The sequence below is a fragment of the Astatotilapia calliptera genome, chromosome 7 (assembly GCF_964374335.1).
Source record: "Astatotilapia calliptera chromosome 7, fAstCal68.1, whole genome shotgun sequence".
NCBI classification, from domain to species: Eukaryota; Metazoa; Chordata; class Actinopteri; order Cichliformes; family Cichlidae; genus Astatotilapia; species Astatotilapia calliptera.
This window is the reverse complement of record NC_137428.1, coordinates 5,921,282-5,933,505: the sequence shown is the minus strand read 5'-3', so window position 1 is coordinate 5,933,505 and position 12,224 is coordinate 5,921,282. Positions and strand designations below refer to the sequence as shown.

Here is a 12,224-nt window from a genome sequence, read left to right as displayed (position 1 = left end):
AGGAGCAGATAAACAGGGAGCCAAGGTCGTAGCTTAGGCGCTGTGTGAGAGAGAGCATGTGAATGTTTAGGCTTTTTATGATAAGGTGGAGGCACCAGAGGTTATAAAAGTTTGAGCAATGCTCCACCATTTTGAGATTTTGAGGCTGTCTGCATCAGTGTCCATCTCCCACGTGTGTGATCATTAAATCATCGTTTGACTCAACCCGGCCGGACCAGTGTTGTTATTGTGGTTTTTGCTCTTGTCTCCATCCCCAATATTTTGAACCTTAACACTGGCAAGAAAGGGTATAAAAGAAGAAAAACTAATGACATGGCCACCTTGTTCACCTGATCTGAACCCCATTGAGAACCTGTGGTCCATCATCAAATGTGAGATTTACAAGGAGGGAAAACAGTACACCTCTCTGAACAGTGTCTGGGAGGCTGTGGTTGCTGCTGCACGCAATGTTGATGGTGAACAGATCAGAACACTGACAGAATCCATGGATGGCAGGCTTTTGAGTGTCCTTGCAAAGAAAGGTGGCTATATTGGTCGCTGATTTGTTTTTGTTTTGTTTTTGAATGTCAGAAATGTATATTTGTGAATGTGGAGATGTTATATTGGTTTCACTGGTAAAAATAAATAATTGAAATGGGTATATATTTGTTTTTTGTTAAGCTGCCTAATAATTATGCACAGTAATAGTCACCTGCACACACAGATATCCCTCTAAAATAGCTAAAACTAAAAACTACTTCCAAAAACATTCAGCTTTGATATTAATGAGTTTTTTGGGTTCACTGAGAACATGGTTGTTGTTCAATAATAAAATTATTCCTCAAAAATACAACTTGCCTAATAATTCTGCACTCCCTGTATAAAAATCATAGAATACAATTAAACTTTTTGGTATTGCCCACTTTTAAATCTTTGATCTTTTTAAACAATGTTTAACGTATCAGTTTGAAATAGTGTCCTATGCTCATTGTTTTGACTGAGACTTGACCTAAACGCGACATGAAGGTTAAATAGGCTTTATAAGTAAAACTGGACTGGATCTCCTCGTTTTTGCTCTGTTTGAATTTAGCAGTTGATCAAAAGTTGAAAGTTGTTGTTGGGAACAACTCTTCACAAAGGATGAAAGGAGAGGAAAAGAGATATTCCCTTAACTTTGCATGAACATGAACCTGCCTTTTTTTTCTTTGTCATAGCCCAGTAATGACAACATCTGGATAGCTGCTACAATGAAACAGCATTACAGGACATTAGAGCTGCTTAATCATACCTCCCAGTAAGAACTTCATAATGGGTGAAGCAGCTTCTCACGCAGTCCGACTGCAAATCTTCCACGACAGGGGAGATATGTCACACAGCCATCCTGCTGTCATGGAACATATCTGATCCTGTGCCCATCTACCTGTAAGCAACCCTTACTTGCACCATCTCTATGAATAAATTCACTAAACTCTTCCTCCTGGATTGGGACTTCTCTCATGAGGTCAAATATAAGGTTTTAACAGTGTAACCAGTTACAGAAAAACACTAGTTAACAACTAAACTAGCTAGTAGTAACTGAGAATGTATACACAAACATAAAAAATAGGTGCATCCCTGCCCGGATGAAGCAAATTGCAAATTATTTAAATGTTTCTCGTCCAACTCTTTTTCACACACATGTGAGTCATAGAAGTGCTCGTAGGAGTCATAATATAATTGGTTTATCTTGCACATAATTATCCTGAATGAAGCTTCACTGGAAACTAGGCATGTGTGAATTAGTGCCTCATCTTCCTCGGAGATTGGATCTCACAGCACAGCACCTATGTGTACATATTAGTAATACATCTGTTTTGCATTGCAGAATCATAGCACATGAAGGATGAAGAAATTAGTTAGGTTAATCCTGCTTTTGCATTTTATTGCATTCAATACCATTAACATACATTAAAAGAAGTTGAAGCTTGACTCCAAAAATATTTTAAAATCTAAAAAGATATCCTTTTGTTGGACTGTTCTCATGGGCAGAAAGAAGCAGTTTTAGCAAGTGCATAAGAGACGGCAGGGAAGAAAAAAAGCTTGGTGATTGCATCACTAATCTTGCCCCCACAGCTGGTTCCATTATGGAGGTCCAGCATGGAGCAGGCTGCATGCTTAAAAATAGAGATACAGGAGAAGTTCAGTTTGAAACTAAGAAGCATGCTTTTCAATCTAACAGGCACACAGGCCAGCAAGAGCACGGGGGTGATTTGATCCAAAAGCAGCCTCTGATTTCATGAGCTTTTATTCTGAGATCATTACTGTTGGGTAGAGCTGTTTTGCTCAGTTCAGTACATGTGCTTTTGATATTTAAGCTGGATTTATGTGTCTAATAGTTCAGTTTAGTGTCCCCTCAAGCCTTTGAGTAGAAGGTAGAATTACTGGTAATCTCCCATTAACTAAAATGTAAGTTTAACTTCACATTTTGCCTTTGACTCGTCAAACTCATGTCAGTGATAGTTGTGGGTAAGTGTGAAGCGATAAAGTCATCTGCACAGTTCATCCAGCTCCTTTTTTGTTGTCTTTACAACAGAGACATGCATGAAACAGAAGAGAAGTTCATTCTAAGTGGGACAAGTTAAAAAGAAAATGCACTAGTGGAAAATCCATTTTAAAATGCAAAATGCATTGTTTTGTTTTGTTTTTCTCTCTGCTCATTTAATTAGGATCTCATACATATGCTGAGTGGAAATTTCAATATAATTAAGAAAGAAAAAACGTTTTTTGTCTTGAGGTGTGTGCTCTTTTTGTTGTTTTTGGATGTTTTTTTGTCATTTTTAATATATCGTTTCTCTGCAAGTTTACTCAGCCTTAGCCTCTTGAGGACAAGTACTGTCAGAGGCAGTCTAAGAAAGAGAAATGGCATTCAGACAATTTTGAAAAGAAATTGTTGCAGAATTCGGTAAGAGCAAAGTTGAAGGTTATCCTGTCGTCTTTCCCAAAAGAGAGCCAGATGAACTGAAATCATTTGAGCCAATCAGGTTGTTGCACCGATGCATTCACACATTAGAAATTTCTGACTGTTTAAACTGTGTGGTAGCGTATCTACACATTATTAAAGCAGACTACTGTGAGTATAATTGAAAATTCCTGCTTTTTAGACTTTTGATTTCATAAAAGCCCTCACAGGGTCTTCGCAAGATAGTCTAGATTGAATAGAGCCGTATTTTATTCAATTTTTAGATAATATGATACATATTCTGATTTTAAACATAAAACAGCCGGTTGAGAATTTCAGCAAATTTCACTTGATGTTAAATAACAGCAGCTCTATCTGTACTGTGCTGTAACAGCCAGTAAATGAAAAGTTAAAAACAAAAAAGGAGAGACTGAAAAAACATCCTTAAGAGTGGCGATGTTGCAGAGTTTGTGCACTAGAGTGCAATCTGCAACTTTCCTGTTGGCAACACACATAATCAGCAGATCCATGCAGAGTCAGGTAGAGCATAAAAGATGGGGAATGTTGGGGAAATCAGTTTATTCATGTGTTTGAAAGAAAAAAAAATGCTGGCTGAAGCATCGCAATATCAAATTTTTTGCTTGCAAATATTGGTATCAGCATCAGTCTTCAAAATCTTGTATCAGTCAGGCTCTAGGCGTCACCTTCAACCACATCAGAGAGCTGTTTCTTTCACACATGTGATTTTTTAATGCACCAATCAGCATGCATTACTGAAATGCTAGTGATTTAAGGGCAAAATTTGCTTCACGGTGAGAAAAACTAAAGGATATCATAATATTTTTTTATTTGAATTCTGATTTAAATGCAAAGACTAAATTAAATGTGGAAGGGTTTTGGTTTTGGTTTTGTTTTGTCTAGAAGCAGGTGTAAATGTGTCATAATAATGACACACTATTCATCGCGAACTATCCTGAGAGCGCCCCCTGCTGTGCCACTGGCTTAATTGCAGTCAATTACTGTACAACAGAATTATTGCGAAGAAAAATGGATATCCTTGAACTTCTCTTTTAATACTTCCTGGCTTATTATAATCATGATATATCATATATATATATATATATATATATATATATATATAAACCACCCAGCACGCCCCTGCGGGCGGTTTATCCTTCAAGCTCGGGTCCTCTACCAGAGGCCTGGGAGCTTGAGGGTCCTGCGCAGTATCTTAGCTGTTCCCAGGACTGCGCTCTTCTGGACAGAGATCTCCGATGTTATTCCCGGGATCTGCTGGAGCCACTCGCCTAGCTTGGGAGTCACCGCACCTAGTGCTCCGATTACCACTGGGACCACCATTACCTTCACCCTCCAATCCTCTCGAGCTCTTCTCTGAGCCCTTGGTATTTTGCCGTCATTGTGGATGTTGGGTATCGAAGAATCCATAGGTCCCTCATCCTATTCATGTAGCCCCTTCCGCCGGGGTTACTTGCGTAGTAGCATTCCAACAACGCCCTGTTTTCGTCTCTTGCCCACCGATGCCTTCTTGTTCCAGTAGCCCACTTTTAGTCAGGGTGCCCTGGTCCCTCAACACCTGACGCGGACCTTGTTGATCCGGGCGACGTCCGAGCCGGCATGCCTTCATATTTATCTGTCTCGCTCATGTCTGCGGTAGGCTTGCTTAGCATAGGGGGTCTAGCCTTAGGACCCTTACTGGATACAGACGCCCCAGGCAGGAATCGAACTTGCGATCCTCTGCTCCAATATATATATATATATATATATATATATATATATATATATATATATATATATATATATATATATATATATATATATATATATATATATACATATATATATATATATATATATATATATATATATATATATATATATACACTGAACAAAAATATAAACGCAACACTTTTGTTTTTGCTCCCATTCCCCATGGGATGGACGTAGAGACCTAAAATTCATTCCAGATACACAATATAACCATCCCTCCCAAACAGTGGTCACAAATCAGTCCAAATGTGTGGTAGTGGGCACATCTGCTATATTGAGATAATCCATCCCACCTCACAGGTGTGCCACATCAGGATGCTGATCTGACATCATGAGTAGTGCACAGGTGTACCTCAGACTGCCCACAACAAAAGGCCACCCTGGAATGTGCAGTATTTTGCGCTATTGGGGGTCTGGGGACCCAGAACCGGTCAGTATCTGGTGTGACCACCATTTGCCTCATGCAGTGCAACACATCGTCGCATGGAGTCTATCAGATTGTCAATTGTGGCCTGTGGAATGTTGGTCCACTCCACTTCAATGGCTGTGCGAGGTTGTTGGATATTCGTGGGAACTGGTACACGCTGTCGTATACGCCGGTCAAGCACATCCCAAACATGCTCAATGGGTGACATGTCCGGTGAGTATGCTGGCCATGCAAGAACTGGGACATTCTCAGCTGCCATCTGCCCTGAACAATGTGAACCATGATTCATCCGTGAAGCGCACACCTCTCCAACGTGCCAGACGCCATCGAATGTGAGCATTTGCCCACACAAGTCTGTTACGGCGACGAGCTGGAGTCAGGTCAAGACCCCGATGACGACGACGGGCATGCAGTTGAGCGTCCCTGAGACGGTTTCTGACAGTTTGTGCAGAAATTGTTTGGTTGTGCAAACCAATTGTTCCAGCAGCTGTCTGGGTGGCTGGTCTCAGACGATCTTGGAGGTGAACCTGCTGGATGTGGAGGTCCTGGGCTGGTGTGGTTACACGAGGTCTGCGGTTGTGAGGCCAGTTGGATGTGCTGCCATGTTCTCTGAAACGCCTGTGGAGACGGCTTATGGTTGAGAAATGAACATTCAATGCACGGGCGACAGATCTGGTTGACATTCCTGCTGTCAGCATGCCAATTGCACGCTCCCTCATTGCTTGTGGCATCTGTGGCATTTTGCTGTGAGACAAAACTGCACATTCCAGGGTGGCCTTTTGTTGTGGGCAGTCTGAGGTACACCTGTGCACTACTCATGATGTCAGATCAGCATCCTGATGTGGCACACCTGTGAGGTGGGATGGATTATCTCAATATAGCAGATGTGCCCACTACCACACATTTGGACTGATTTGTGACCACTGTTTGGGAGGGATGGTTATATTGTGTATCTGGAATGAATTTTAGGTCTCTACGTCCATCCCATGGGGAATGGGAGCAAAAGCAAAAGTGTTGCGTTTATATTTTTGTTCAGTGTATATATATATATTATGTTTCATTTCATGCCAAACCCACTAAAGATTTTTTTTAATCAGATTTTATCAGATTTAATTGATATCAGAAAGTTGTGCCCAGCTCCAGTCTCCCGCAATTCCCGAAGGGACAGTTGTTTGCTGTGTATCAAACAGTGCACGTGCATTTTTTAGAACTCTAACACAAGAGGAAGTGGGTCAGAGCTCCTCAGAGGAGCCAGTGGAAGCTTGAACTTCCGCCTCATCATATATGCTTAATGATGAATGTGTAAAGGATGCGGTTATCTACAAAAAACAACATATGTGTACACAGACACAAGGACAAGAGGAGGGAAATACACTGAGCCACAGCATTAAAACCACTGACAGGAGGAGAGGAGAAAATTAATCACCTCTTTATAGTGCAATGCTCTCCCATAAACCCTCAGGTCCCGGCCTACGTGTGGATGTTACTTTGACACGAACCAGCCACCTAAACACTGACATAGAGCAATCAATATCTGAGAGACTGGCCACTAAAAGGTTTGGAGGAAAAAAAGTGTTATTTTCAGACTAATGGAAGTTTGAAGTGTCTGAATCAAAAAGAGGATAATAATAGTTTAATGCATAATGACATCAACTGAGTTGATTTTTCATACGCTGCTGCTTGGCATTCGTTCTAGCCGATGCCACGGAGATACTCACTCAATAAATCACAAAGTAATGTGTCTCCATGTTCCAGCATGCACACTCTCCACACATCCTCTTTTCCTTCTCATCCCTGTTATGCATTCATGCATTCAGATCTCAATAAAGTTGTGGCTGCAGTACATCAGCGTCTAGCAACTGCAGATAGAGTTGAGTGAGTTTAAAATGTGGTGATTTTTTTTGAAGCGAACCACACAAATGGCTTAACAAATATCACCAAATACAGTATTTTATATGCAGTTTGGCACAAAATCTGTCTGCAAGCTAAAGGCACAGTAACGATATTTGAAAATTAAGTTTAAGTTTAAAAAGTTAAAGTCAGATAACTGTGATGTAAGTTTGCTCGATTTTTTTCATCAGACAATTAATGCGTAAATGTTGTGATTCTGAAATTATGTGGTGATTTTACTGCAAATGACTGACTTTGGCTGAAAGGTTATACAGGACAAGCCAAACTTTTCAGTAATGGGTACTGTAGATCCGGTGTAGGGTAGACTGTGTTTACTGTCCTCTCTGCTCAGTTAAGTTAAAGGTAGGAGTTATTCGATGAAGTGCTTCAGCAACACCAAATTCCACCTTTATATTATCTTTTTACTGGCTAATGGTTTAAAAAGAGCCCACAATGACTCATGTAACATCTGCAAGACCACAAGGAACAATAAATATCAGAGTTTGCTGCAGCAACACAGGTCAGATGATCACAGCCTGTCCACAAAGAAAAATCTACTGCAGCTTACAGTAGAGAAGATTAAGTCAATTATTTTTCAGTGAGTCATTTCACCGCACTTCACCGCTCCATCAGATCTTAAGGAGTGCACACCTGCCAAATCCCACTTTAACCCCTGACCACATGGTATTTAAAAGAAAGAAAAAGAGTCAGTCAAACCAAACCAAGATGTGGGAGGCACTTCAGAAAACACGGTGTGAAAGTGACAGCTGCAGGGGTCTGCGAGGCTGCGATGGCTGCAAATGGATGATTCTTAAAAACAAACAAAGATTGAAGGACATCATATCAATATGTAGTAAAAGTAACTCTCTAAACTTTCAAATTCATTGATTTTACACTTCATTTTATCTCTAAAGGTTTTGCTGAAAAACTTTAAATTTATTGGGTGTGCCCAACAGATTGTGTAAAATACAGTAACTAATTTAAGTTGTCGATCCTTATTTCCTTTTGCTGGAGCTATGTCTGCACAATGATGGCAGTTATGTGGAATTATCGGGTGGGGCTTTCTCTCTGCCTCTCTCCAGGCTGTCAGAGTAAAAGAGAAATCAAAGCAGCACTCCCTTTCAGTCTGCGTGAAGAAACTGATGGATGCCGCCGGAGCATTTGCAAACAAACACTCACACTCACTTATAGATCCGAAATGTTTTGTGGATTCTGCTGGCACTAATGGATGCAAGCAACAAGTTCACAATTCACACTCTTAATGCATTTGTAGTGAACTGGAAAAATAGTGAAATACAATTATGTGCATGGAGCAAAAAAGTTCTTTTCTGTTTAGACTGACTACTACTGCAAAAATACAATTAAAAGGAAAAGGTTCAAATGCTTTTTTCCCCTGAACGTTTCTCTTAATGTGGTGATTGTACAGAGCAACCGTTTTTCCTACAGTTGGAGTCTTGCACGCACACACACACACACACACACACACACACACACACACACACACACACACTGGAGGAATAAGGTTTGAGGGTTTCGTGTATTTTGGGGAAACTGGAGTTTGTTTAGTGCTTTCCTAAAGATAAAAGCAAAAACTAAAAAAAACCTATTTGTTGGAGCTCCTGGAGCTCATAATAAAATTAAACTGCCACGAGTTAGTGTTGGATATAATATAACTCTATCCTACTTTATCAAAGAGAAGACCGTGGAGCCTTACCTGAGTCCGTGTAACGGGGTCTGGCCAGATCCCTGAAGTAGTAAATGAAATCCAGGCAGTTGTCGTCCTGCACCTCTCCCTTGGAGCAAAGGTCCGAGAGCAGTTCCAGCGCCTTTCGACAAATCTCATCCTCTCTTTCTGCAGGCATTGCCCTCCAGCATCCTTCTGGCTGGTCGGCCACTCCGGCTGATCCTCCACCTCTATCTGTATCCTCCTCTCTCACACACACTCAGTCACACACCACCTCTAACAGCGCAAAGACGCACGACGGGAATCGCGGCTACACCCCTGGATAGCTCCGGTGCGCATCCGTCAAAATCCGCTGCAAACCGAATTTCCCGGAGTTTAATTGTTTTTTAAGTAAAATCAGAAGGTTTTGGCCGCGATGGGAGAAGTTTTCACCGGCTTCTCTCTCTCTTTTCTTTAAATCCCCTTTCACTCCGTGTTGTTAAGCGATGAAAACGCGGCTCCAAATCGGCGCGCGGCTCACGTTGTTCACCTCCTTCTTTTGAAATTTCCTTTTCTCTTTTTTCCCTTTATTCCTTCCTTCTCACCACCACTATCTCCTAAGCGCTGCTCCGCTGCTGCTGAATCACTACTGAGCCTCCAGGCTTCAGTAGCGCCAGTCAAGGTCTTTGAATGAATGCTCGGCTTTCACTGCACTCAATTATTTCTCCACGCACTGGGATGCAAAAAGACAGACAGGAAGTTCTGCCTCCATCAGCGCCCCCCTTCCCACACCAACGAAGTCCTTTGAGGAAGAAAAGCCGCCAAGAGATCTGTGTACCTCTTCTTAAACAACGGAAATGTCACGGAATCTCACCCTGGTTATCTCCTTATTCTCTTTTATCTCATGCGTAAAGTCAAAGATCGGATTCCTTTCACCAGGTAATCACATGAGTAATGTGATATCCGCTTGCGCTCCTGGGTAGTAGATGTAAGGGGCTCAAACACCTGCGAGGGCCCACATGTACGAGCCTGACCTTTACTGATGGAAGTAATGAAGGGCGAGAACGACGGATAAATGTCACATTAAAGCCTTGGCTAAAAACGACCTCCACATCTTAGCCTCGTTCTCTGTGTTTAGAAAGTGTTAGAAGAGAACCTTTCAGTATCTACAAAGTATCTCCGGTGCTTATATTATATTATATTATATTATATTATATTATATTATATTATATTATATTATATTATATTTGTTGAGAGTGTTTCAGTTGCAAACTTGGAACAAAACTGTTGTAAAGAAAGAACCCAGAAACCCAGAAAATTAGGGGAGAAAAAATGTATCATAGTTTTGCTTTTGCACTCTGTTCACATGAAGATAATCACAGGAAAAAACTAACGCAATGTCATATTTTCAGTTTTTCTACAAATGTATTTCAATTTCATGCTAAATTTTGATGGAAACTTGGCTTTAAAACAAGCTTCTTTCTTTCGAAATGACTATTTGGTTCCATGTCAATAGTAGGCAGCTCTTCTCAGTGGAAAACAATTACTGACACCCCACCAACGCAGTACTCTTGCCTAATCTAGGATGGGTTCCATGCATTTCCACCAGCAAAAAGACTGGTGTTGGTCAAAAAAGCTAGCAAAGCACCATAACTTTGTAATGCATAGTTGGATCGAGAGAAATGAGTGAGCCTGTTAAGAGTTACTGCAAAAAACAAAACAACAAATAAAAAAAAGATTAGCCAGTGATTAACAGATGCAGGGGCGGCACTGTGGTGTAAAAATGCCCTGAATTCAAGTCCACTGGCCAGCAGGGGCCTTTCATGCATCTGCATATCCTACATGCCATGCTCTCCCACGGTCCGAAGACATACTTGTCAGATTGAGTAGTAATTTTAAATTGGCCATAGTTGTGAATATGGGAATGAATGATTGTCTGTCTCTGTGTGAAGCCTGCAATAGACTGGTAATCTCTCTAGGGTGTACATCTCTTTTTGCCCAGTGACAGCAGGGATAGCATTCAGCAGCACTGAATAAGCAGAACATGATGGATGGATGCACAGAAGGATGGCAGGTTGTCCCGATTTATGTTACAGCAGAAATTACCTCAAGTTCTTCTAGTTACTCTACATCAGTTGTCAAAGGTCTGCCCAGGCAACAGTGACTTTAATGTGACGCTATAAGTGACCACAGAAAATAATCAAGTAAATACATTCTCTCTTAAGTTGGGCATTTTAACATGTGATTCCACGGAAATTGAAGCAACATCATTTGGAAGAACTTCTGTGGTGTTTTTTGGCACTTAAACAGTGGCTTTATTTTTCACGCCTTGAAGTTTCTGCTCAGTTGAAATTTAAGAAGAAGAAAGTTGCAGCTGGAAAACTTTTGTGACAAACACAATCTTACCTCCAGCACAAAGCACAAAGCCAAAAATTACAAACTCCCCAGAACCCAGCGTGTGGTGCCAGATGCAGTTTCTAACACAGAGTACCTATCAAAATTTGACACTTTCAAATAGGTAGGGTAGCCTTATCACACCTTTTATTGTTAGACACAGCTTTAGCCCGAGCTCACATGGATCCAGTTTTCTGGTAATAACATTACTTCAAATTTGACCAGCTTTCTGAAATCAGAGTCTTTGGAGACGTGATTAATTTGCATCTCTGAATGAAGCTCGCCGACTAACCAGGTGTTTTTTTTAATGAAAAACATAATCCGTTCATCTTTTCAAAGTCTGAATGAAAAGGTTGTGTTTTCAAAGCTCAATTGATTTATAGTGCTGAGAGAGAGGTTACACCATCATCTAGAGTACAAATAGAGTCGTTGATGCTGACATGCCATCACGGAGTGGCGATGAAAGTGCAGCAGCAAGTGAAAGTGCTCCCGTGTGACACTACTCAAACTTTGATTTTTTCACAACCGGGGGTCATGTGGAGTGTTTTCAGTGTAGAGTACCTGTGTGTCCCACTTCTCAGCACATACATACACAAACTCATTGCACCACTGTTATATGACTGTGCTGTAGAGCTGCTTATACGCTGAAGTAACCACTCAAGATATTATCTCCTTATATGAGCCAGTTGATGCGATCCTGTCAGCCTTAATGGTCAGAGGCTCCAAAATTTCAGTGCATGATCAAATAGCAAGTGCTGTGCATGGCAATGCTCTGTTCAGCTGTGTTCTGCAGCTTGATTTGTGTGTGTGGGAGTCTGTGTGGGTGCCTCTGCTTCCCTGTTTGCATCTCTGTACACATGTGCACATTACTTGTTCTTTTCTAAAGTCTCTGTACTGCATTTATGTATGCGCATGGACACATTACTGCACCTGTGCGTGTGTTTGTGTGTGTGTGTGTGTGTGTGTCAAACTGGGGTGTGTCTGTGTCTCTCGTGGATGTGGGTGAGTTTGATTTAGCATTATTTGGAGGATCCAGCCAAGGCTCACAGCCAGCCCAGCTGCCTCAGAGAAACAGAGGGCATCTGTTCGGCCTCCACACCAGTCTCTCTGTTCTTAAACGCCTCTCGAAGCAGAATCCGCACATG

General features: G+C 41.3%; 1 protein-coding gene across 2 annotated transcripts in view; it reads right to left on the bottom strand.

Moving 5' to 3' along the window:
- The window catches only part of syt9b (synaptotagmin IXb), an 88,862-nt gene extending 79,339 nt beyond the window's left edge, over nt 1-9,523 (bottom strand). For both annotated transcript variants that reach the window (XR_013910273.1, XM_026172774.2), the window contains exon 1: nt 8,737-9,523. Coding sequence is in view for 1 of the 2 variants with exons in the window: in XM_026172774.2 (XP_026028559.1) it covers nt 8,737-8,884 (148 nt within the window). In the remaining variant the exon portion in view is untranslated. The remainder of the gene's footprint in view (nt 1-8,736) is intronic.
- Nucleotides 9,524-12,224: the final 2,701 nt, after the last annotated feature.